This window comes from Microcaecilia unicolor, chromosome 2 (genome assembly GCF_901765095.1).
Source record: "Microcaecilia unicolor chromosome 2, aMicUni1.1, whole genome shotgun sequence".
Taxonomy (NCBI): Eukaryota; Metazoa; Chordata; class Amphibia; order Gymnophiona; family Siphonopidae; genus Microcaecilia; species Microcaecilia unicolor.
The window spans coordinates 269,459,020-269,482,860 of NC_044032.1; the positions used below are offsets into that span (position 1 = coordinate 269,459,020).

At 48.6% G+C, this 23,841-nt stretch overlaps 1 protein-coding gene across 6 annotated transcripts in view; it reads right to left on the minus strand.

The window, feature by feature from the left end:
• ELAVL2 (ELAV like RNA binding protein 2) overlaps positions 1–23,841 on the minus strand; it is a 520,063-nt gene that overhangs the window by 77,126 nt on the left and 419,096 nt on the right. For all 6 annotated transcript variants that reach the window (XM_030194168.1, XM_030194167.1, XM_030194166.1 and 3 more), the window contains one exon: positions 21,949–22,102. In XM_030194168.1, coding sequence (XP_030050028.1) covers positions 21,949–22,102 — 154 coding nt within the window. The remainder of the gene's footprint in view (positions 1–21,948; positions 22,103–23,841) is intronic.

Here is a 23,841-nt window from a genome sequence, read left to right on the forward strand (position 1 = left end):
TTGGGTGAGTGCGGAGCACTACTCTGTTGTGATGAAATTTAGTATATGGAGCATGAGCTACTAGGGCTTGAAGCTCACTGACCCTACGAGCTGAAGTAACTGCCACCAAGAAAATGACCTTCCAGGTCAAGTACTTCAGATGGCAGGTATTCAGTGGCTCAAAAGGAGGTTTCATCTGCTGGGTGAGGACGACGTTGAGATCCCATGACACAGTAGGAGGCTTGATAGGGGGCTTTGACAAAAGCAAGCCTCTCATGAATCGAACGACTAAAGGCTCTCCAGAGATGGCTTTACCTTCCACACGATAATGGTAAGCACTAATCGCACTAAGGTGATTCCTTACTGAGTTGGTCTTGAGGCCAGACTCTGATAAGTGCAGAAGGTATTCAAGCAGGTTCTGTGCAGGGCAAGAACGAGGTTCTAGGGCCTTGCTCTCACACCAAACGACAAACCTCCTCCACTTGAAAAAGTAACTCTTTTTAGTGGAATCCTTCCTAGAGGCAAGCAAGACCCGGGAGACACCCTCAGACAGACCCAACGCAGCGAAGTCTACGCCCTCAACATCCAGGCCGTGAGAGCCAGGGATTGAAGGTTGGGGTGCAGCAACGCTCCGTCGTTCTGCGAAATGAGAGTCGGAAAACACTCCAATCTCCACGGTTCTTCGGAGGACAACTCCAGAAGAAGAGGGAACCAGATCTGACGGGGCCAAAACGGCGCTATCAGAATCATGGTGCCGCGGTCTTGCTTGAGCTTCAGTAAGGTCTTCCCCACCAAAGGTATGGGAGGATAAGCATACAGGAGGCCGGTCCCCCAATGAAGGAGAAAGGCATCTGACGCTAGCCTGCCGTGTGTCTGAAGTCTGGAACAGAACAGAGGCAGCTTGTGGTTGGTCTGAGAGGCGAAAAGATCCATCGAGGGGGTGCCCCACTCTCGGAAGATCTTGCGTACCACTCTGGAATGGAGCGACCACTCGTGCGGTTGCATGACTCTGCTCAGTCTGTCGGCCAGACTGTTGTTTACGCCTGCCAGGTACGTGGCTTGGAGAAGCATGCCGAACCGACACGCCCAACGCCACATACCGACGGCTTCCTGACACAGGGGGCGAGATCCGGTGCCCCCCTGCTTGTTGACGTAATACATTGCAACCTGATTGTCTGTCCGAATTTGGATAATTTGGCAGGACAGCCGATCTCTGAAAGCCTTCAGTGCGTTCCAGATCGCTCGGAGCTCCAGGAGGTTGATCTGCAGATCCTTTTCCTGGAGGGACCACAGACCCTGGGTGTGAAGCCCATCGACATGGGCTCCCCACCCCAGGCGAGATGCATCCGTCGTCAGCACTTTCGTGGGCTGCGGAATTTGGAATGGACGTCCCAGGGTCAAATTGGTCCGTATGGTCCACCAGAGCAGTGAAGTGCGGCAACTGGTGGAGAGGCGGATGACATCCTCTAGATTCCCGGTGGCTTGGAACCACTGGGAAGCTAGGGTCCATTGAGCAGATCTCATGTGAAGACGAGCCATGGGAGTCACATGAACTGTGGAGGCCATATGACCCAGAAGTCTCAACATCTGCCGAGCTGTGATCTGCTGAGACGCTCTGGTCTGCGAAGCCAGGGCCAAGAGATTGGTGGCCCTCGCTTCGGGAAGGTAGGCCTGAGCCGTCTGGGAATTCAGCAGCGCTCCTATGAATTCCAGAGACTGAGTTGGCTGGAGATGGGACTTTGGGTAATTTATCACAAACCCCAGCAGCTCCAGAAGTTGAATAGTGCACTGCATGGACCGGAGGGCTCCGGCCTCCGAGGTGTTCTTGACCAGCCAATCGTCGAGATATGGGAACACGTGCACTCCCAGCTTGCGTAGGTAGGCCGCTACCACCACGAGGCACTTTGTAAACACTCGTGGGGCAGAGGCGAGCCCAAAGGGCAGCACACAATCCTGAAAGTGCCGTGCGCCCAGGCGGAATCTGAGATACTGTCTGTGAGCTGGCAGTATCGGGATGTGAGTGTATGCGTCCTTTAAATCCAGGGAACATAGCCAATCGTTTTTCTGAATCATTGGCAGAAGGGTGCCCAAGGAAAGCATCCTGAACTTTTCTTTGACCAGGAATTTGTTCAGGCCTCTCAGGTCTAGGATGGGACGCATCCCCCCTGTTTTCTTTTCCACAAGGAAGTACCTGGAATAGAATCCCTGCCCTTCCTGCCCGGGTGCTACGGGCTCGACCGCATTGGCGCTGAGAAGGGCGGAGAGTTCCTCTGCAAGTACCTGCTTGTGATGGGAGCTGAAAGACTGAGCTCCCGGAGGACAATTTGGAGGCAGGGAGGCCAAATTCAGGGCGTATCCGTACCGCACTATTTGGAGAACCCACTGGTCGGAGGTTATGAGAGGCCACCTTTTGTAGGGCGGCTATGTTCCCATGGATCCAGTCAAAAGCCCGTCCCCGGCTTTTGCTGTGGAGGCGCAGGGGGCTGCTTAGGCGCACGCTGTTGACGGGAACGAGCGCGCTGGGGCTGTCCCTGTGCCTGACGAGGCCTTCGGGCCGGCTGGTTGTACCTACGCTTCGCAAAAGAATAGGGTGCAGCCTGCCGAGCCCGGGAAAAAAACGCCCGCCCGCGGGGGCGGGTGCTGAAGGCGCCCGGTGGGAGAGCTTGTCGAGAGCGGTTTCCCGCTGATGCAGTTGGTCAACCATCTGCTCGACCTTCTCGCCAAAAATATTATCCCCCCGGCAAGGGACGTCAGCCAGTCTCTGCTGGGTGCGGTTGTCCAGGTCAGAGGCACGCAGCCATGAGAGCCTGCGCATCACTATACCTTGGGCCGCAGCACGAGATGCCACGTCACAGGTGTCAAAAATCCCCCTGGACAGGAACTTTCTGCACGCCTTCAGCTGCCTGACCACCTCCTGATAAGGCCTGGACTGCTCCGGCGGGAGCTTATCGACCAGGTCCGCCAGCTGTTGCACATTGGTCCGCATGTGGATGCTCATATAGAGCAGGTAAGATTGGATGCGGGTCACGAGCATGGAGGATTGGTAGGCCTTCCTCCCAAATGAGTCCAGAGTGCGAGACTCCCGCCCCGGGGGCGCCGAGGCGGTATCCCTCGAACTCCGTGCCCTCTTGAGAGCAGAATCCACGACCGCTGAGTCATGGGGCAACTGGGGCCGCATGAGCTCTGGGTCAGAGTGGATCCTGTACTGGGACTCTGCTTTCTTGGGAATGGTGGGGTTAGTTAGTGGTCGCACCCAGTTCCGAAGCAGCGTCTCCTTCAGGACATTGTGCAGCGGTACCGTGGAGGACTCTCTAGGTGGTGATGGATAGTCGAGGACCTCGAGCATCTCGGCCCTCGCTCTTCCACAGAGACCACGGGAAAGGGAATGCTTATAGACATATCCCGCACAAAGGAGGCAAAGGAGAGACTCTCAGGAGGTGAGAGCTTCCTCTCCGGTGACGGCGTGGGGTCCGAGGGAAGGCCCGTAGACTCCTCTGAGGAGAAATATCTCGGGTCCTCCTCTTCCCCCCACGAGTCCTCATCCTCGGTATCGGACATTAGCTCATGTAGCTGAGTCCGGTACCGGGCCCGGCTCGACGTCGAGGCACCAAGGTCTCGGTGTCGTCGAGCGGTGGACTCCCGCGCCGGCGGGGACGGAGCTCCCTCCATCGACGTCGACTCCACCTGCGTGGCGGTCGAGACCGGCACCGCAAGCGGCGGCGGTGTCGACAGCCCCGGCGCCGGGCTAGAGCTTGCCGGCGCCACAGTCATCGGCGCCGGCCGGCACAGCCTGGCGCATCAGCCCTTCCAGGATCCCCGGAAGGATGGCTCTGAGGCACTCGTCCAGGCCCGCTGCCGGGAAAGGCGGTGGGGCCGGTAAGGGTGTCGGTGCCAGAAGCTGCTGGGGGCCAGGAGACGGCACCGAGGTGCCGGAACCCCGACGCGTCGGTACCTCCACCACCGACGGAGATCTCTCCTCTCTGCGATGACGCTTCGGCGTCGACTCCTCTTCAGGGTGCACCGAGGGCTCCCGGTGACGGCGCTTCTTATCTTTTTTCCGGTGCACGTCACCGGTGCCGGAGGGCATGGAGGAGGAGGAGGTCGATCCCCCTCGGTCTCGAGGTACCGGGTCCGACAGGGTTCGGTCCCGTGGCTCACGAGTTGAGGGAGTGACCGGGGCCGACTGCCCACGCGGCCTCTCAACCCCACTCTCACCGGCGGACCGGCGGGCCAACGGGACCTGTTCTCCTGGGGTCGCTGCCATCGGTGCCGATGTCTCGGGCATCGATACCGGTACCGAAGAACCGGCCTTCGATACCGATGCCGTCGAGGTCCACGTCGAGGGGCCGGCGCAAGTTCCAAAAGGACGGTCCCGCAGAACTTTCCTCGCAACCTGAGTCCGTTTCCGGAGACCGAGACACAAAGCGCACGACTTGAGATTGTGCTCCGGCCCGAGGCACTGGAGGCACCAAGCGTGGGTGTCGGTCTGCGAGATCGGCCGGCCGCAGCGACCACACTTCTTAAATCCACTCGGGACCTTCGAGGACATCGACGGAAAAATCGCGTCGGCGAAGTCAAAGTCGGCAATGGTGGCTAAAATCACACCACGAAAAATCAACCGACCGAGCGGCCACTAGGCCGCAACGTGGCGTCCCCGCTAGAAAGCGAGGGAAAAAGGGGAGCGTGTGCTCCACACGCGCAAAAAAAATTTTTTTTTTTTTTTTTTAAACAATACAAACAAAAAACAGAGGGAACCGAACGGTCCAAGCGACGATCCGCGTAAACGCGGTCGAAAATCCGGCGGCTGAACAGAGAGAGAGGCAAACGCACCACTCTCTCAGTCGCGGGAAAAAAGTAACTGGCGGGAGCGGTCGCGCACGGGCGGGAAGGCGGCCGCGCATGCGCGGTGGGCGTGGCCTGCGTGCCGACCGTCCCGCGAAGCTTCTTCCGGTTGGTGGGGGCTGCCGCGGACGTCAACCCAGTCGTGAGAACAAGCAGCCTGCTTGTCCTCGGAGAAACCATCCTGAACTTTTCTCGGACCAGATATTTGTTCAGGGCCCTTAGGTCTAGGATGGGACGCATCCCCCCCTCCCCATTTTCTTTTGCACAAAAGTACCTGGAATAGAATCCCAGCCCTTCTTGTCCTGGTGGAACGGACTCAACTGCACTGGCACTGAGAAGGGCGGAGAGTTCCTCTGCAAGTACCTGCTTGTGCTGGAAGCTGAAGGACTGAGCTCCCGGTGGACAATTTGGAGGTATGGAGATCAAATTGAGGGAGTACCCTAACCGGACTATTTGAAGAACCCAACGGTCGGAGATTATGAGAAGCCACCTTTGGTGAAAACATTTTAACCTCCCCCGACAGGCAGATCGTCCGGCACAGGTACTTTTATGGCGGCTATGTTCAACTGGAGCCAGTCAAAACTACTACTACTATTTAGCATTTCTATAGTGCTACAAGGTGTACGCAGCGCTGCACAAACATAGAAGCAAGACAGTCCCTGCTCAAAGAGCTTACAATCTAATAGACAAAAAATAAAGTAAGCAAATCAAATCAATTAATGTGTACAGGAAGGAGGAGAGGAGGGTAGGTGGAGGAAAAGTGGTTACAAGTGGTTATGAGTCAAAAGCAATGCTAACAGGTGGGCTTTCAGTCTAGATTTAAAGGTGGCCAAGGATGGGGCAAGACGTAGGGGCTCAGGAAGTTTATTCCAGGCGTAGGGTGCAGTGAGACAGAAGGCGTCCCTTGCTTTTGCTGGGGAGCTGCAGGGGCCTGTCTGGGCGCACGCTGTTGGTGAATCAGTGCACTTGGGCTGCGCCTGGGAAGGCTGTCGGGAAGAAGGATTGTACCTACACTTATTGTAAGCATAGGAAGCATTCCTCCTTCCCCTGAAAAAATGTCTACCTGTTGAGGTAGATGCTCTGAAGGCGCCCGGTGAGAGAGTTTGTCGAAGGCGGTTTCCCGCTGGTGGAGCTGCTCTACCACCTGCTCGACCTTCTCGACAAAAATATTATCCCCCCCGCAAGGAACATCCGCAAGCCACTGCTGGGTCCAATTGTCCAGGTCAGAGGCACACAGTCACGAGAGTCTGCACATCACTATACCTTGAGCAGCAGATCTGGATGCAACATCTAAAGTGTCTTAAGCACCCCTGGACAGGAATTTACGACACCTTCAGCTGCCTGACCTCCTCCTGGAAAGGCCTGGCGTGCTCCGGAGGGAGCTTGTCCACCAAGTCCGCTAGTTGCTTTACATTGTTCCACATGTGGATGCTCGTGTAGAGCTGGTAAGATTGAATTTTGGACACGAGCATAGAGGGCTGATAGGCCTTCCTCCCAAAAGAGTAAAGTTCTAGCTTCTTGTACCAGGGGCGCCGAGGCAAAATCTCGAACTCCTGGTTTTCTTGAGAGCGGAATCCACAACCATAGAGTCGTGAGGTAACTGCGACTTCATCAACTCAGGTTCTCCGTGGATTCGATACTGGGACTCTGCTTTCTTGGGAATGGTGGGATTAGTTAATGGCTTCATCCAGTTCCTCAGCAATGTCTCCTTAAGGACATTAAGCAGAGGGACAGTGGATGACTCCTTAGGGGGTGAAGGATAATCAAGGACCTCGAGCATCTCAGTCCTGGGCTTATCCTCAGTTACCACAGGGAAGGGAATGCCCACAGACATTTCCCGGACAAATGACGAGAAGGAGAGACTCTCCGGCGGAGAAAGCTTCCTGTGAGGTGAAGGAGTGGGATCAGAAGGAAGACCACAAGACTCCTCGGAAGAGAAATATCTGGGATCCTCCCCTTCATCCCAGGAGGCATCCTCCTCGGTATCGGAAAGAGTTCTCGAACTACAGTCTGAAACCGGGCCCGTCTCGACGCCGAGGAACCATGCCCTCGATGGCGATGCCGAAAAGTAGACTCCCATGCCGGCGGCGATGAAGCTCCCTCTAACAATGTCGACCTGGGTGGCAGCCGAGGCCGATGCCGCAAGCGGTACTGGCGTAGGGGACCTCACCACAGGCACGGAGCCAGCAGCCTCTTCCATCGACGGTACCGAGGGCGCAAGCACCCCCGGTACCGAGGCAGGCTGACGCAGCAGTCCTTCCAGAAGGCCTCGAAGAATGGCTCTGATGCTCTCCTCCAGAGTCGATGTCAGAATCTGTGGAGGCCTGGGAGGCGGTACCAGGCTGTCCGAAGATCAACGCACCAACACCTCTTGTGTATGGAGGGTGAGCGGTCCTCCCGGCGTTGACACTTTCCGGGTGCCGAATCCTTTGACGCCCCAGAGCTCCCGGTACCGTGCCTCTGAGGAGACTGGTGCCGATGCTTCTTCGCCTTCGCTCGAAGCACGTCACCGGTACTCCTCGGTACCGAGAACGTGGAATCCACACGCCTCCTCGGGGTCGGGTCCGACAGAGGTCGGTCCCGGTGGGCCTGCACAGCAGGAGCCTTCGAGACAGGTGGAGACCCACTCGACGGCTCGCTACTCCCAGCTAGTGGTGATGTCCGCACAGCCATTACTTGCGCTCCCGATGTGTATCGACGCCGCCGACCTCGGTACCGATGTCAACGCCGAGGAATCAGTCGGAGCTCCGAAAAGACGGTCCCGAAGAGCTCTTTTCGGCGCCTGTGTCCGTTTTTTCAAACTCAGACACAACTTCCAAGCGTCTGGGTGATGGTCGGGCCCCAAGGCACTGGATGCACCAGGAGTGCGGGTCAGTGCCCGAGATCGACCGCTGGTACCAAGCATACTTCTTGAAGCCGCTGGGAGGCTTCGATGGCATCAGCGGAAAAATTGCGGCGGCGAAATCAAAAGGCTCAATTGTGCCGACCGAGGGCACAAAAAGGGAGCACCGTGGACGTGCGGACCAAGAAAGCCGCGACAGAAGTGAAAGAAAACTTAACAGGGGAAAAAGCTAAGAGAAAAGAGGGTTTCCTCTTTTTTGTATACTGGAAAAAAAGAAAACAAAAAAGGCAACGTAAAACAAAAAAAAAAGCGCTAAATAAGAACGCTTAAGTCTTTCCTAGGGCCTGAGGAAGAGACACCGACATGCAGCCACTCTCCACTATGGAAAAAGAAAAACTGAGGCGGGCATGGACGCGTGGGCGGGAGGATGTCTGCGCATGCGCAGTGCGTCCGTCCCGCGCTCTGCTGGCTGTCGCAAAGGTTTCTGGATTTTACTGGGAAAATCTCTGTTCCTGGGGCCGCCGTGGACGCTGACCCACATGTGAGAACAAGCAGCCTGCTTGCCCTCGGAGAATAGGTATTCATTTTTGCTCGCTCATGCAATTTGGCATTAAGCAAAGAGTGAATAACTAATATACTCTCCTTGTTAAGCCCAGTGGGTAGCATGTGCTGGCCTGCCAGACTGGCCTAACTTGGCCCAGGGCACCAGCATCTCTGCTGTCCCTAGCTCTCTGGGTGCGCCAAGAGAAACTCCTTACTTAGAACTTTACAATAGCATTAGCCCCTGACAAAAGGGCATGAAGCTAGCCAAGTCAACTGAAATTTTTTTGGGGGGATGGTATACAGTGGGGGAAATAAGTATTTGATCCCTTGCTGATTTTGTAAGTTTGCCCACTGACAAAGACATGAGCAGCCCATAATTGAAGGGTAGGTTATTGGTAACAGTGAGAGATAGCACATCACAAATTAAATCCGGAAAATCACATTGTGGAAAGTATATGAATTATTTGCATTCTGCAGAGGGAAATAAGTATTTGATCCCTCTGGCAAACAAGACCTAATACTTGGTGGCAAAACCCTTGTTGGCAAGCACAGCGGTCAGACGTCTTCTGTAGTTGATGATGAGGTTTGCACACATGTCAGGAGGAATTTTGGTCCACTCCTCTTTGCAGATCATCTCTAAATCATTAAGAGTTCTGGGCTGTCGCTTGGCAACTCGCAGCTTCAGCTCCCTCCATAAGTTTTCAATGGGATTAAGGTCTGGTGACTGGCTTGGCCACTCCATGACCCTAATGTGCTTCTTCCTGAGCCACTCCTTTGTTGCCTTGGCTGTATGTTTTGGGTCATTGTCGTGCTGGAAGACCCAGCCACGACCCATTTTTAAGGCCCTGGCGGAGGGAAGGAGGTTGTCACTCAGAATTGTACGGTACATGGCCCCATCCATTCTCCCATTGATGCGGTGAAGTAGTCCTGTGCCCTTAGCAGAGAAACACCCCCAAAACATAACATTTCCACCTCCATGCTTGACAGTGGGGACGGTGTTCTTTGGGTCATAGGCAGCATTTCTCTTCCTCCAAACACGGCGAGTTGAGTTCATGCCAAAGAGCTCAATTTTTGTCTCATCTGACCACAGCACCTTCTCCCAATCACTCTCGGCATCATCCAGGTGTTCACTGGCAAACTTCAGACGGGCCGTCACATGTGCCTTCCGGAGCAGGGGGACCTTGCGGGCACTGCAGGATTGCAATCCGTTATGTCGTAATGTGTTACCAATGGTTTTCGTGGTGACAGTGGTCCCAGCTGCCTTGAGATCATTGACAAGTTCCCCCCTTGTAGTTGTAGGCTGATTTCTAACCTTCCTCATGATCAAGGATACCCCACGAGGTGAGATTTTGCGTGGAGCCCCAGATCTTTGTCGATTGACAGTCATTTTGTACTTCTTCCATTTTCTTACTATGGCACCAACAGTTGTCTCCTTCTCGCCCAGCGTCTTACTGATGGTTTTGTAGCCCATTCCAGCCTTGTGCAGGTGTATGATCTTGTCCCTGACATCCTTAGACAGCTCCTTGCTCTTGGCCATTTTGTAGAGGTTAGAGTCTGACTGATTCACTGAGTCTGTGGACAGGTGTCTTTCATACAGGTGACCATTGCCGACAGCTGTCTGTCATGCAGGTAACGAGTTGATTTGGAGCATCTACCTGGTCTGTAGGGGCCAGATCTCTTACTGGTTGGTGGGGGATCAAATACTTATTTCCCTCTGCAGAATGCAAATAAATTCATATACTTTCCACAATGTGATTTTCCGGATTTAATTTGTGATGTGCTATCTCTCACTGTTACCAATAACCTACCCTTCAATTATGGGCTGCTCATGTCTTTGTCAGTGGGCAAACTTACAAAATCAGCAAGGGATCAAATACTTATTTCCCCCACTGTATGTGATGCCAAAATGAGCACTTTGGTAAAGCCTGGGAGCAGCAGGGGGAGCATGTGGGGAATACACCTAAACAGGGTGAAAAGACAAGAGGGGTGAGGGATGGGGACCGAGCCAAAGCCTCACACAGTGACAATAAGTGCAACTGAGGGCTGCAAGGCCAAGCTTCGAGCTCAATCAGATGTGGCTGTGAAACTAAAATGGGAGCACCCATTAGGCTTGAACATGCTGTGCGGCAAAGGACCGCAGAGCAGGGAGGTAAGCCAGGGACAGGAGCACTGTCACTGCAACCTACCACCTGCTAAGTTACTTATTAAAACTGATATATAGTCAAAATTCTAAAGCCAATTACAATTATAATAAAAATAGATACATATGCATAAAACCACTAGGCATGATCTTAAGTAATTCTTGGCTGTTACTGCAGTAAAAGGCTTCCACCAAGTACTGACACGTCATTAAGACTAAGAATGCAGTCTTTCTGGATTATTATTATTTTTATAATTTTAGAATACTTCTGTAAGTTTTACATTAAAAGCATCAAATATGTTCCATAAATTACTAAAGCGAAGATACATACATGTAGCAGGTATTCTCCGAGGACAGCAAGCTCATTGTTCTCACTGATGGGTGACGTCCACGGCAGCCCTAAGATCTGGAAATCTACCTATCAACAAAAGTTTGCTAGAGCCTTCGGGCACGCGCACCGCGTATGTGTGGCCATCTTCCCGCCCATTGCGCGGGGACATCAGTTAGATCAAAAAGCAAAGATGAAAAGAAGGAACAACTCCAAAGGGGAGGAGGGCGGGTTTGTGAGAACAATCAGCCTCCTGTCCTCGGAGAATACCTTCTACAGGTATGTATCTTCGCTTTCTCCAAGGACAAGCAGGCTGCTTGTTCTCACTGATGGGGTATCCATAGCCCCCAGGCTCACTCAAAATAAAGAAAGGTCAATAGGGCCTTGCAACGGCGAGGACATAAGGATTGACGTACGAAGAAAACAACTAACAGAGTTGGTACCAATCTTCCTGAGATGCTTTGTTTGGTTGTAGCTATGTGTAGGTTTTGTGAGGTTTTAAATTGCCAGTGAAATTGCCAGCTTAATCCAAGCAAAATATACTTAACAGAAAAAAAAAAATCAATACTACATTTGAGAAAACAGAAAACAAAACATATTAAGAAATTTCAATCATCCAATCTAGACCACTACTAAGGGTGGACAAGAGAATCGAAAAAGGAAACCGAATTCAAAGAAATATTCCCTACAGAAAATACAATTGCTTTCCAAGAATAGATAACCTATCACTGTTGGGGTTCTTCTATCCCAGTAGAAACATCTTGGCCTGTAGCCACAATCTTATCACTCAGAAATGTTAACTGTGAAGGATAAAAATAAAATAAAAAATAAAATAAATATATATATATATATATATATATATATATATATATATATAACTGATATTTCACTACACATTTACAAGGAGACTAACAAAAACAGCCCTCCTAGGGGCAAATCCTAGGGCGCATCAAAAGAAACTGTCATCTTCATTTTTGTGTAACTTTAGCATCAGGGAAAATGTGGACTTTCATAGTACAAAAAGTAGACAAAATATAGCTTCAATTACCGTAGTCTAAATTCATTATGACCAGCAGTGTAGAGGGTATTGCTATGCCTTCTTTAGAAGATTCAAGGGAAGCTGTTAAGTCCAAGCTATCCTGTGATATTGGAGAAAAAGCATCTACTCCTCCTTCTCCAGTCTCCTTTTTCTTAACAGAAGGCAAAGAAAAGAAAAACTGTATAGCAAAGGCCATGAAAAGGTGCAAACCATACATATTTCTAGTTTTTATTATAAGCTGTTTTGCTCTCCCTTGAGCTGAGAGACATGAGAGAATTATAAATGTGCTTTTTCTGGTAAATACCTTTCTGAGGCTGTAGAAATTTGTGGTTTGACATTTTGGCCTGTGCTAACTTGTGATAAGTTGCTGGTCAGAAGCTAAGAGCCAGAGACTCCTATGACTAAGGATGCCTGCTGTATCCAGATAATCAGAGGAGAAGTAAGGGTGTGGGTAACACTGTAGGTTAAACTAAAGGGTGGAGGGGGCTGGCATGATGACTGGGCATACCAAGGACATTAGGTCAACAAATCAAATAAAAACTTATGCTTATATGAATGATAGGCCCTAACTGCCAAATATAAGGGAATAAATGATATCATCTGATACATGTTGGAACATGATACGTCACAACAAGAAACAGACTATTCTGTAAAGATGCATATTCATTAGGTAGGAAGGGAAGCAAGGAAGAAAAAAGTATTTAACAGGAAACAGAACGAAGGATGACGAGCCTCAATGTGCCTACACTAGCAGGTGGACATATTGACAGCTCTCAGAGAAAACTCTTGTTTTTATTTGCTACATATTATACTGTTTTGGGAGTTTATTTGTTACTATTTCAATAATTACTGATCGGCTTGACAATTTGAATAAATATTTATGTCTAATATTTAGCAGCCAGAGATTTTCTTGCCTGGATTTCTGCCTGGGGGAGTAATGATTTACTCGAGAATCCAACCCCCCCCAGGAGACCTTCAGAAGGTTGCTTCTGTCCCAGAGGCAAGTCAAAAGTATACAAAACCCACACAATTCTTGATACTGGAGGTACTGATTGTAGTGGCACTTTCAATACTTCTAACATATGTCTCAAACATCCCTTCAGCTGCAACCCAAGGGATCTTAGGAAAATTAAATGCAAGTTCCTCCTACGAACTATATTCTCCAAAGTTTTCTAATTTTAAATCTACAGACGTCAAACCTTTGACCAAGCAGGCTGTAAGTGCAGAGGTAGATTTTATCTCAGTATCTATAGTTTGAAGAATATTCTGTACGACATATTTGTGATTGTGAATCCTTTGTTTCAAAATAGTTAATTTAGTATGGTCAAAAGACTTGAGCTGTGAGTGATTTACCTATTCCCACTATGGTATTCCAAATTCCCTCATGTGAACACAGCTATTTTTAGCACTGAAAACAGCACTCCTACGCTGGTACTAAGCCCTGGGAACACTAGAAAGAGATTCAACCCATCTGGAATTGGAGTAGTTTGTAGTTGTAATCCAATGCCAACAGAAAGGCTTCCTGCTTTCCTCGCACCCTTGCATTCCTGCAAGGTAACTCATGCAGGAGCCTCAGCTGCTGGTTGGCAGATCAATGAACAAGGATTCCTCAGCGGCCTCCCTCAGACCAGTTGGATCCATTGGTAGTTCTCAATCATCGGCGAAATCAAACGTTGCTATTCAGGAGTGTGTTGGGGAGGGGGCAGACGCTCCTGCCTCCTGAATTCGCAGATCTCCAGTAGGTGTCAATGCTGCAAAACCCTCGTGTAATTTGAACTAATCTTGGAATTGATGCAGAAGCCTCTGAAGCCGCAGGGAAAACTCTCCCGCAATGCTTCTTGGGTATTGAAGCAATACAAGAGGAACGGACAAAGGATCTTCTCTCTATAGGGTGCCATCTTGTCCCACCATGTCCTTTACTATTTTTATTGTAGTTCTTTTCCCTTTTATGATCTTTCAGATTGTAAACCACTTAAGCCCTGCCTCTGAAAGTTCAAGCAGTATAGAAATTCTGAAATAAATAAAATGAATAAAAAGCGGGGTAACACTCAAAATACTTCCAGTAAACTTCAAGGTGCCAAAAGATTTCATAAAGTTGATCTTAATTGAACCTAAGACAAACCTGGACATAGGCTTACTCAAAAGCCAACTGGTGTGTGTGTGGGTGTGTGGGGGGGAGGGGGAGGGGAGGGAGAAGGCATTACAATGAGGAGAGAACAGCAACAGATGTGGAAAGTTATTGAGGAGGTTGTTTGTTTTGTTACATTTGTACCCCGCGCTTTCCCACTCATGGCAGGCTCAATGCGGCTTACATGGGGCAATGGAGGGTTAAGTGACTTGCCCAGAGTCACAAGGAGCTGCCTGTGCCTGAAGTGGGAATTGAACTCAGTTCCTCAGTGACAGACGTGCACTGCTTTTTAGAATGTATTTATATTATGCCTATTGAGTCCTATACTATTTGACTGTGTGATTGGTTAGGAACTTGCTGCTTCCACCAGTCTCACTCAAGTCAACTGTCCAAACTTGGGCTTTCTGCATTTAATCTCTTAGATAAAGCGAAGATACATACCTGTAGCAGGTATTCTCCGAGGACAGCAGGCTGATTGTTCTCACATGTGGGTCGCCGTCCGCATTGGTCCGGGAACCAGCGTTTTGCAAGCAAAATATTAAAAAAAGTCTTGCCAGTCTTCTGGTGTGTGTGTAGCGCACATGTGCGGACCAATTTCCCGCCTGTCACGTGAACACGTTCCTCAGTTAAATCAAAAGCATAAAAAGAAACAACTCCTCCAAAGGGTAGGTGGGCAGGTTTGTGAGATCAGCCTGCAATCCTCAGAGAATACCTGCTTGTACTCACATGTGGGGTATCCCTAGCAACCAGGCTCACTCAAAACAATGAACATTGATCAATTGGGCCTCGCAACGGCGAGGACATAACAGAGATTGACCTGAAACCATAAACAACTAACAGATTGCAGCCTGGGACAGAACAAAAATGGGTCTGGGGGGTGGAGTTGGATTCTAAACCCCGAACAGATTCTGCAGCACCGACTGCCCAAACCGACTACGTTGGGTATCCTGCTGAAGGCAGTAGTGAGATGTGAATATGTGGACTGATGACCACGTTGCAGCCTTGCAAATCTCCTCAATGGAGGCTAAGTGAGCCACTGACACAGCCATGTCTCTAACATTATGAGCCGTGACATGGCCCTCTAAAGACAACCCAGCTTGGGCAAAAGTGAAGGAAACGCAATCTGCTAGCCAATTGGAGATTGTGCGTTCTCCGTTTTCTGATGGAGACGCCTGCTAGGATCAAAATAAACAAACAACTGGGCGGACTGTCTAAAGGGCTTTGTCCGTTCCACGTAAAAGGCCAATGCTCTCTTGCAGTCCAAGGTTTACAAACTGCTTTCGCCAGGGTGGGTATGAGGATGGGGAAAGAGGGCTGGCAAGACAATTGACTGGTTCAGATGAAACTCCAAAACCACCTTTGGCAGGAACTTAGGGTGCGTGCGGAGGACTACTCTATTGTGATGGAACTTGATATAAGGTGCATGCACTACTGTATAATTATGGTACAGCCAGAGACCCCCCCACTGGAATGGTGGCGGGCCCAGTCATAGAGCTCAGGCCATTACAGACCTTGGCTGAGTCAGAAATCTGATGGCTGACATAACTGGGAGCTTACTGGAAAAGTATGGCCTAGTTTGTAGCCCGGATTGAGGCCTAAATAAGCTAAATTAGGAAAAGTTAGGTCAATAGATATGGAAACAAAATGGAGGATTTCAGCACAAAATAGAAGCCGTATCTGTTGCAAAGTGGAATTTTCTCTAATGTAAGTTAGAAAAACAAGTTGAGAAATGAGACTTTCCTGTGAGCAGGATTGTGGTCAGCCATGGTGTGAGAAAGGAAAGGTGTAGCTGGATGCAGGGTCTTGCTTAATATTTGTGGTCAAGCGAGCTAAAGACAAAACCATGTTAGCAAGATAGAAGCTACTCATTAGCATGAGCCAATCAGTGGTAACCATGACATTAGCATAGATCCAATCAGGTATATCTACTGTCATATTATCCATATCCTGAGGGCACCTATAAAAATCAGGGTATTTCCTGGTTTAAGTTAGAGAGAGAAAAGGGTTGCCACTCTCTCTCTCCAAGGGAAACCAATGTGTCCAGCAGAATTGACAAATTACCTAATTGCTTTCCCTTGTAAAACCTTTAATTGGTAAAAGAAATTATAAAAGATTAGGAACTAATTAACACTTGTTTGCAGCTGGATTATTATATTCCTATAACTAATTGATTGTACGTGCCTGTTGTCAATCACTGATTTGACTTGTATCTTGGCAAATAAACTCCTCATCCCAAATGATGTTCTGTGGACTTCACTTTATGATCAGAGGCTGTAAGTATAAATGCTTTTGCTATATCAGGCTATCTTTCGCTGCATTGTATAACTTGTAATCTAAATCCAGTTTGTCATAAGGCTGGTATCTTTTCCTTAGACCTAACATCTCTCTTAGTGGCAATTCCTTTTAGAACTTCACAACTCCTTGATTACCCCAGTACTAGTGCTATTTAGAGATGGAGTCAGATTTAAGGTTACTCCAGACTTCTTGGGGGGCTCTGGACCCCTAAATTTAGAACACTACCAAGGCCTGAAGCTCACCGACTCTACGAGCTGAAGTAACAGCCACCAAGGAAACGACCTTCCAGGTCAAGTACTTCAGATGGCAGGAATTCAGAGGCTCAAAAGGAGCTTTCATGTCCCAGAGGCATGGGTGAGAACGACGTTGAGATCCTATGACACTGGTGGAGGTTTGACAGGGGGCTTTGACAAAAGCAAACCTACTACTAATCATTTCTAAAGCGCTAATCATTTCTAGACGTACGCAGCGCTGTACACTTGAACATGAAGAGACAGTCCCTGCTCGACAGAGCTTACAATCTAAATTAGGACAGAAACAGGACAAACAAGAGATAAGGGAATATTAAAGTGAGGATGATAAAATAAGGGTTCTGAACAAGAGAATAAGGGTTAGGCGTTAAAAGTAGCATCAAAAAGGTGGGCTTTTAGCTTAGATTTGAAGACGGCCAGAGATGGAGCCTGATGTACCGGCTCAGGAAGTCTATTCCAGGCATATGGTGCAGCAAGCTAAAAGGAATGGAGTCTGGAGTTAGAAGTGGAGAAGGGTGCAGATAAGAGATTTACCCAGTGAACGGAGTTCTCGGGGAGGAATGTAGGGAGAGATGAGAGTGGAGAGGTACTGAGGAGCTGCAGAGTGAATGCACTTATAGGTCAATAAGAGGAATTTGAACTGTATGCGGAAACGGATAGGAAGCCAGTGAAGTGACTTGAGGTGAGGGCTAATAGGAGCATAACGACACTGGTGGAATATTAGTTGTGCAGCAGAAACCTCTCATGAAGCGAACCACCAAAGGTTGTCCAGAGATAGGCTTACTATCTACACGGCGATAAGCACTAATCACACTAAGGTGAACTCTTATAGAGTTGGTCTTGAGACCAGACTGACAAGTGTAGAAGGTATTCAAGCAGGATCCGTTTAAGACAAGAAAGAGGATCTAGGGCCTTGCTGTCACACCAGACGGCAAACCTCCTCCATTTGAAAAAGTAACACCTCTTCGTGGAATCTTTCCTGGAAGCAAGACTTGGGAGGCCACATCTGGACGGCTTCCTGACACAGAAGGCGAGATCTGGTGCCCCCTGCTTGTTGGTGTAATACATGGCAACCTGATTGTCTGAATTAAAATGATTTGGTTGGACAGCCGATATCTGAAAGCCTTTAGAGTGTTCCAGATCAATCTTAATTCCAGGAGATTGATCTGCAGACTCTTTCTTGAAAGGACCAGGCTCCCTAAGTGTGGAGCCCATCTACATGAGCTCCCCACCCCAGGAGAGATGCATCCGTCAGCACTTTTTGTGGCCGAGGAACTTGGAATGGTCATCCCATGGTCAAATTGGATCGAATCGTCCACCAGTGGAGAGAATTTTGAAAGCTGGTGGACAGTTGGATGACATCCTCTAGATCCCCCGCAGCTTGAAACCACTGGGAAGCTAGGGTCCATTGAGCTGATCTCATATGTACACGTGCCATGGGTGTGACATGAACTGTGGAGGCCATTTGCCCCAGAAGTCTCAACATCTGCCGAGCCGTGACCTGGTGAGATGCTCGAACCATGGACACCAGGGACAGAAGATTGTCCGCCCTTGTCTTGGAAAGATAAGCTCGAGCTGTTGAGTGTTCTACAGGGCTCCTATGAATTCCAATGCTTGGACTGGGGTGAGATGGGACTTGGGATAACTTATGACAAACCCCAGTAGCTCCAGCAACCAAATAGTCATTCGTATGGAATCCAGAGCACCCTCCTTCAAGGTGCTCTTCACCAGCTAATCGTCGAAATAAGGAAACACATGCACTCCCAGTCTGCGTAGCGATGCTGCGACTACAGCTAGGCATTTGGTAAACACCCTGGGCGCAGAAGCCAGGCCAAAAGGCAGTACACGGTACTGAAAGTGCTGTGTTCCCAGCCGAAATCGAAGATACTTCCTGTGAGCTGGAAGTATCAAGGTATGTGTAAGCATCCTTTAAGGCCAGAGAGCATAGCCAATCGTTTTCCTGAATCATGGGAAGAAGGGTGCCTAGGGAAACCACCCTTAACTTTTCTCAGACTATAAATCTGTTCAGGACCTTTAGGTCTAGGATGGGACGCATCCCCCGTTCTCTTTTGCACAGGGAAGTACCAGGAATAGAATCCCAGCCCTTCTTCCCCTGGTGGAATGGGTTCGACCGCTTGGGCCTTCAGAAGGGCGGAGTGTTCCTCTGCAAGTACTAGTTTGTGCTGGGAACTGTAAGAATGATCTCCCTGAGGACAATTTGGAGTTTTGGATTCCAGATAGAGGAGGGAGTATCCTGACCGGACTATTTGAAGAACCCACCGATCAGAGGTTATGAGAGGCCACCTCTGGTGAAAAAATATCAGCCTCCCCCCGACTGGCAAGTCGTCCGGCACGGACACTTTTACTGAGGCTATGCTGAACTGGAGCCAGTCAAAAGCCCGTCCCTTGCTTTTGCTGGGGAGCCGCAGAGGCCTTAGGCGCACGCTGTTGATGAGAACGAGCGCACTGGGACTGAGCCTGGACAGGCTGCCAAGAAGCAGGAGTGTACCTACGCCTAGCATAGGAATAGGGAGCACTCTCTTCCTTCCAAAAAACCTCCTATATGAGAAGCAAGTAGCAGAAGGCGCCCGGTGGGAGAGAGAATCCATAGCATCATTGTGCTACTTGAGCTGGTCAACCAGATCCTCTACTTTCTCACCAAAAAGGTTATCCCCCTGGCAAGGAACATCCGCCATCCGCTGCTGGACCGAATGTTCCAGGTCAGAGATGCGCAGCCATGAGAGTATGCGCATCACTACACCTTGGGCAGTGATCCTGGATGCTACATCAAAAGTGTCGAACGTACCCCTGGCCAAGAATTTTCAACACGCCTTTAGCTGCCTGACCACCTGGTGAAAAGGCTCGGCTTGCTCCGGAGGGAGTGCAACAACCAAGCTAGACAATTGCCTCACCAAGTTCTGCAAGTGGATGCTCGTGAAGAGCTGGTATGTTTGTATCTTGGCAGCGAGCATAGTGGCCTGATACGCCTTCCTCCCGAGAGTCCAAGGTTCTAGATTCTCTGTCTAGGGGTGCTGAGGCATAGTCCCTAGTACTCTTGGCTCTTTTGAGAGCGGAGTCCACCACCATGGAATTGTGAGGTAGCTGAGACTTCATCAATCCAGGCTCCCTGTGGATCAGATATTGGGATTCAGTCCTTTCCGGGGTCACGGGATTAGACAGAGGGAACGACCAATTTCGCATAAAGACTTCCTTCAGTACATTATGCAAAGGAGCCGCTGCAGCCTCTCCAGGTGGAGAAGGATAATTCAGGACCTCGAGCATCTCAGCCCTGGGGCTCATCCTCAACCTCCATAGGGAAGGGAATAGCCTCAGCCATTTCCCGGACAAAGGAGGTAAAGGATAGACTCTCTCCGGTGGAGAAAGTCTCCTTTCTGATGGAGGGGCAGGTTCAGAAGGAATCCCATAGGACTCATCAGAAGAAAAGTACCTGGGATCCTTCTCATCCTCCCAAGAACGCTCATCTTCAGTATTGGACAAGACATCTCAGAGCAGTCGGAAACTGAGCCTGCCTCGACGCCGAGGAAGGACGTCCTTGATGGTGGTGCCGAGAAGTCGATACCCGCCTGGACTCTGGTGAAGCTTCCTCCACCGACGTCAAAGAGCAGTCGACCTGGGTGGCAGGTGGCACCGAGGTCGGGACCTCACCACAGGCGAAGGGCCAGATACCGCTGATGTAGACAGTACGGAAGGCGTAAGCACCTCTGACACCGAAGCAGACTGGCACAGCAACCCTTCCAGAAGCTCTGGAAGCAGGGCCCTGATGCGCTCGAGAGCCGCAGTCAGACAAGGCTGCGGGGTCGGTAAAGGAGGCGGTGGCAGTATCTGTTGAGGCTCGGGATCAGGTACCGGGCTGCTAGACCGATGCATTGGCACCGCCTCAATAGAGGCGAGAGCGATCCTCTCGGTGCCGACGCTTCTCGGGTGCCAAATTCCTCAACACCCTGGAGCTCCCAGCACTGTGTGTCGAAGGAGAACGATGACGGTGCTTCTTTGCCGTCGCTCAACGCCCATCGAGACTCCTCAGTACCGATGAGGAAGACGTGGAATCCTCACGTCTCCTCGGGGCAGAGTCCGACAAAGGTTGGTCCCGGGGGGCCTGCATAACGGGAGGCCTCGAAACAGGTGGAGACCCACTCGATGCCTCACTGCACCCAGAATGAGTTGGTCATTCCACAGCCATTACCTTCGCTCCCGACATTGATGTGTCCCTTGATGTCGACGCCGCCGACCTCAGTACCGATGTCGAAGGACTGAACCGAGTCCCAAAAAGCTTCTCTCGTTGGGCTTCTCGAGACGCTTGAGTCCATTTCTTCATGCGAAGACACAGACTACAAGCAGCTGGGCTATGGTCGGGCCCAAGGCACTGGATACACCAGGTGTGGGTATCTGTACCTGAGATGGTCCGGTTGCATCGAGTACATTTGAAGCTGCTGGGTGTCTTCGATGACATGGAAGAAAAAACTGCTTCGGCGAAATTAAGAGACATGATTGTGCCTGTTAAAAGAAAAAAGGGCACGAAAAGAAGGGAACAATCAGACCGTGCGGCCTAAGCTGGCCGCATCGAAAAACAAAGGAAACTTTAAAAGGGCAAAAAATAAAGAAAACTATGGGAAGTTTTTTTTTTTTTTAAATGTCAATTTCTATTTAAAAAAGAAAAGAAAGAAGGGAAAAGCCACAAAATGGATGAGACTCTTTCCCAGGCCTGAAAGGAGCAGAGAAAAAACGACCGCACCTCAACATGGAGAAAAAAAAAACTGAGGAACGCTTTTTATATTTTGCTTGCAAAATGCCGGTTCCTTGACTGACACGGACGTCGACCCACATGTGAGAATAAGCAGCCTGCTTGTCCTTGGAGAAGTACATGTTTTGACAAAAGATAATTATATAAATTTTTTTTTTTTTTAATTCAGAGGTGGTGGTGAATGGGAAGGGGGTGATTTCTTCACATGTAGAAACACTAACAAACCTATCATTCCAATTTGTTTTCAAATTCACATTTCAGGAACTCAGTTCTGCTATTAATACACTAAGTATCAGTCACCTCCAAATAAAGGTGACAACATAACATCTGGACAACAGCAAAGACATGAGCTTATTTAATATGCAACCTTGAAAAACCATCTTAGCAGTAATTATCAGACGCAGCCACGTGCACAATCAGAGCCAAAGAGAACCAGATGTGCAATTATGCATGAAATTTCACTTTTCATAAAGACTGTTTATTAGCATTTTATCAGTAGCACGGGAACTATTTTCACACAGCAGCTCGGAAATAAAGATTATAGATTTTTTTGTTTTGTTTTTTTTTTTAAATACAAGCCACAAAACAGGCTTCAGAACTTGCACCTTCAGGGTGGAAATGACTCAGGCTGGCTCACCACACACTATTTTTGCACATGTATATTTATGAGTAATTTCAGTAAAAAAACGAAATTGCATTTTCTGGCCCACATATCACCATCTTCGATATATTCAAGAGCAAGACTACTTCCCTTTTCAAATGTAGCAAATCTACCAAAGAAGTAACACTACATACTTACCAGTAACTTGGTCTACTAGAATACGTGAGGTAATGATGCGTCCATACTGGGAGAAGAGCTGCTCCAGTTCCTTCTGGGTCATTGTCTTTGGAAGACCGCTGACATATAAATTTGCATCTCTTATGGAAGCTGAGCTTGGGCGCGCATAGGAAACCTTAGTAAGGAAACACACAATGGTGGTTATCCTAATAAACTTGTTCAATAATATATGAAAAACAAAACCAAATGAATAGATATAGTCAGTGTGTTATTGATTTAAAAATTAAAAAAAAAAATCAATATGTAACCTGAGCATGGAAGCCTGTTCTAATACAACCCTTTTATTAAAAAAACAAAATTGAACTGCATAGTTCCAAAACCCTGTGTGTAAAAAGCTATTCTAGTATAAACATTTTCAAGAATTCTAGTAAACAAAATTTTTTGTCGTCATTATTATACAACTTATGAATGCCTTTTAGTGCCAATTTCACACATCCTATAGCTATTTATGAAAGCAGTCTGTTTCTGGTATAACTACATTTTTTGTTTGCCCTAAAAATGAGTTTAACAGCTTTTGGAACCAAGTTCTTCAACTGGTACTTAAAATGCAGATATTAAAAGCAAGCATTACACTACAGCATAGCTCTTTCATGGCTTGGCTTGTTGGTACCACAGTTCACTAGGTGACAGGTTGTCATGCACTGCATTAAAATAGCTTGCCCCACAAAAGCTCTTTTGAGAGGAATGTGAATATTGATATCCAAAAAGGGTACATTCAAATTATTTCTAAACTCTTATGCTACCTTTCAAAAGTTCTATTTTTAATCAAGCCAAACTGTCCCCTACAAACTACATCTAAATGAGCAGACTGCAACATGTAGTCTTGTAATATGGGGACATACTACAAGACTGATGAAAACCCAGATCCACTGACATTGAAGCCCCAATTAAAAATTTCTATTGATGGCTCACTGTATGACTTGACAACTCAAATCATCCTATGGTCAGAATGTATTTTAAGGCTTTCAGTGAAGGGACACAAGGAATTTCTACAGTGCAATGCATGATAGTGGTATTACTACACATTTGTGAAAGGCAGATCTCTCCTTCTGATTCACTCCATGTACATAATATAGTGAAGCAGTGGCCTAATGGTTAGTGTAGTGGGTTGTGGACCTAGGGAACCGGGTTCAATTCCCACCGAGGCCTAATGGTCGGAAGTGGGTTGAGACCCGGGGGAACCAGTTTCAATTTTCTCTGCTGCTCCGTGTAACCCTGGATAAGTCACTTTGCCCTCTAGAACCTGTAATGAAATTATAAACCGCTTAGGTCTAGGCGGAATATAAACAAATAAAACCCAAACTACACATTTATGGACAATTATGAAATTGCCATGCTTTCAGTTCCAGGACACAGTTTCACCAAAAAGCTCATATCAAACTTGTCTAAAAATTAAACATTCTGTTGGATAAAGTGAATATTTTGTAGAAACTAATTCATATGCCATTTGTAAAGACTACTAGAGAGGTGTTGCGCATTAGATACATGGAAGTCCTTACACTGCAGAGCTATATCAGATATAGACATGTACACAAAAGCAGCTCCAGGAAGCTTATTACAGTAAAACATGGTTAAAATTAACATACAAACCAGGAAGAGTTACAGTTTTAGGTTAGAAGTTTCTTAGAGAAAACTTGGTTGTGACTACAGGCAGTATGAAAACTGGTCTAGGCAGAAAGCTGGGAAGCAGCTGTGAGACAGGCACAGTTAGAATGGATTGCCAGATGAACAGGGATCATATGGGGAGGGGAAGGATAAGAGGGGCATATTGAGAAACTGCCATTATCAGGCAGTTACTGCCTAAGTTAGCAATCAAATGCACAACAAGTAACCAAACAGCTATCTCCACGTTAT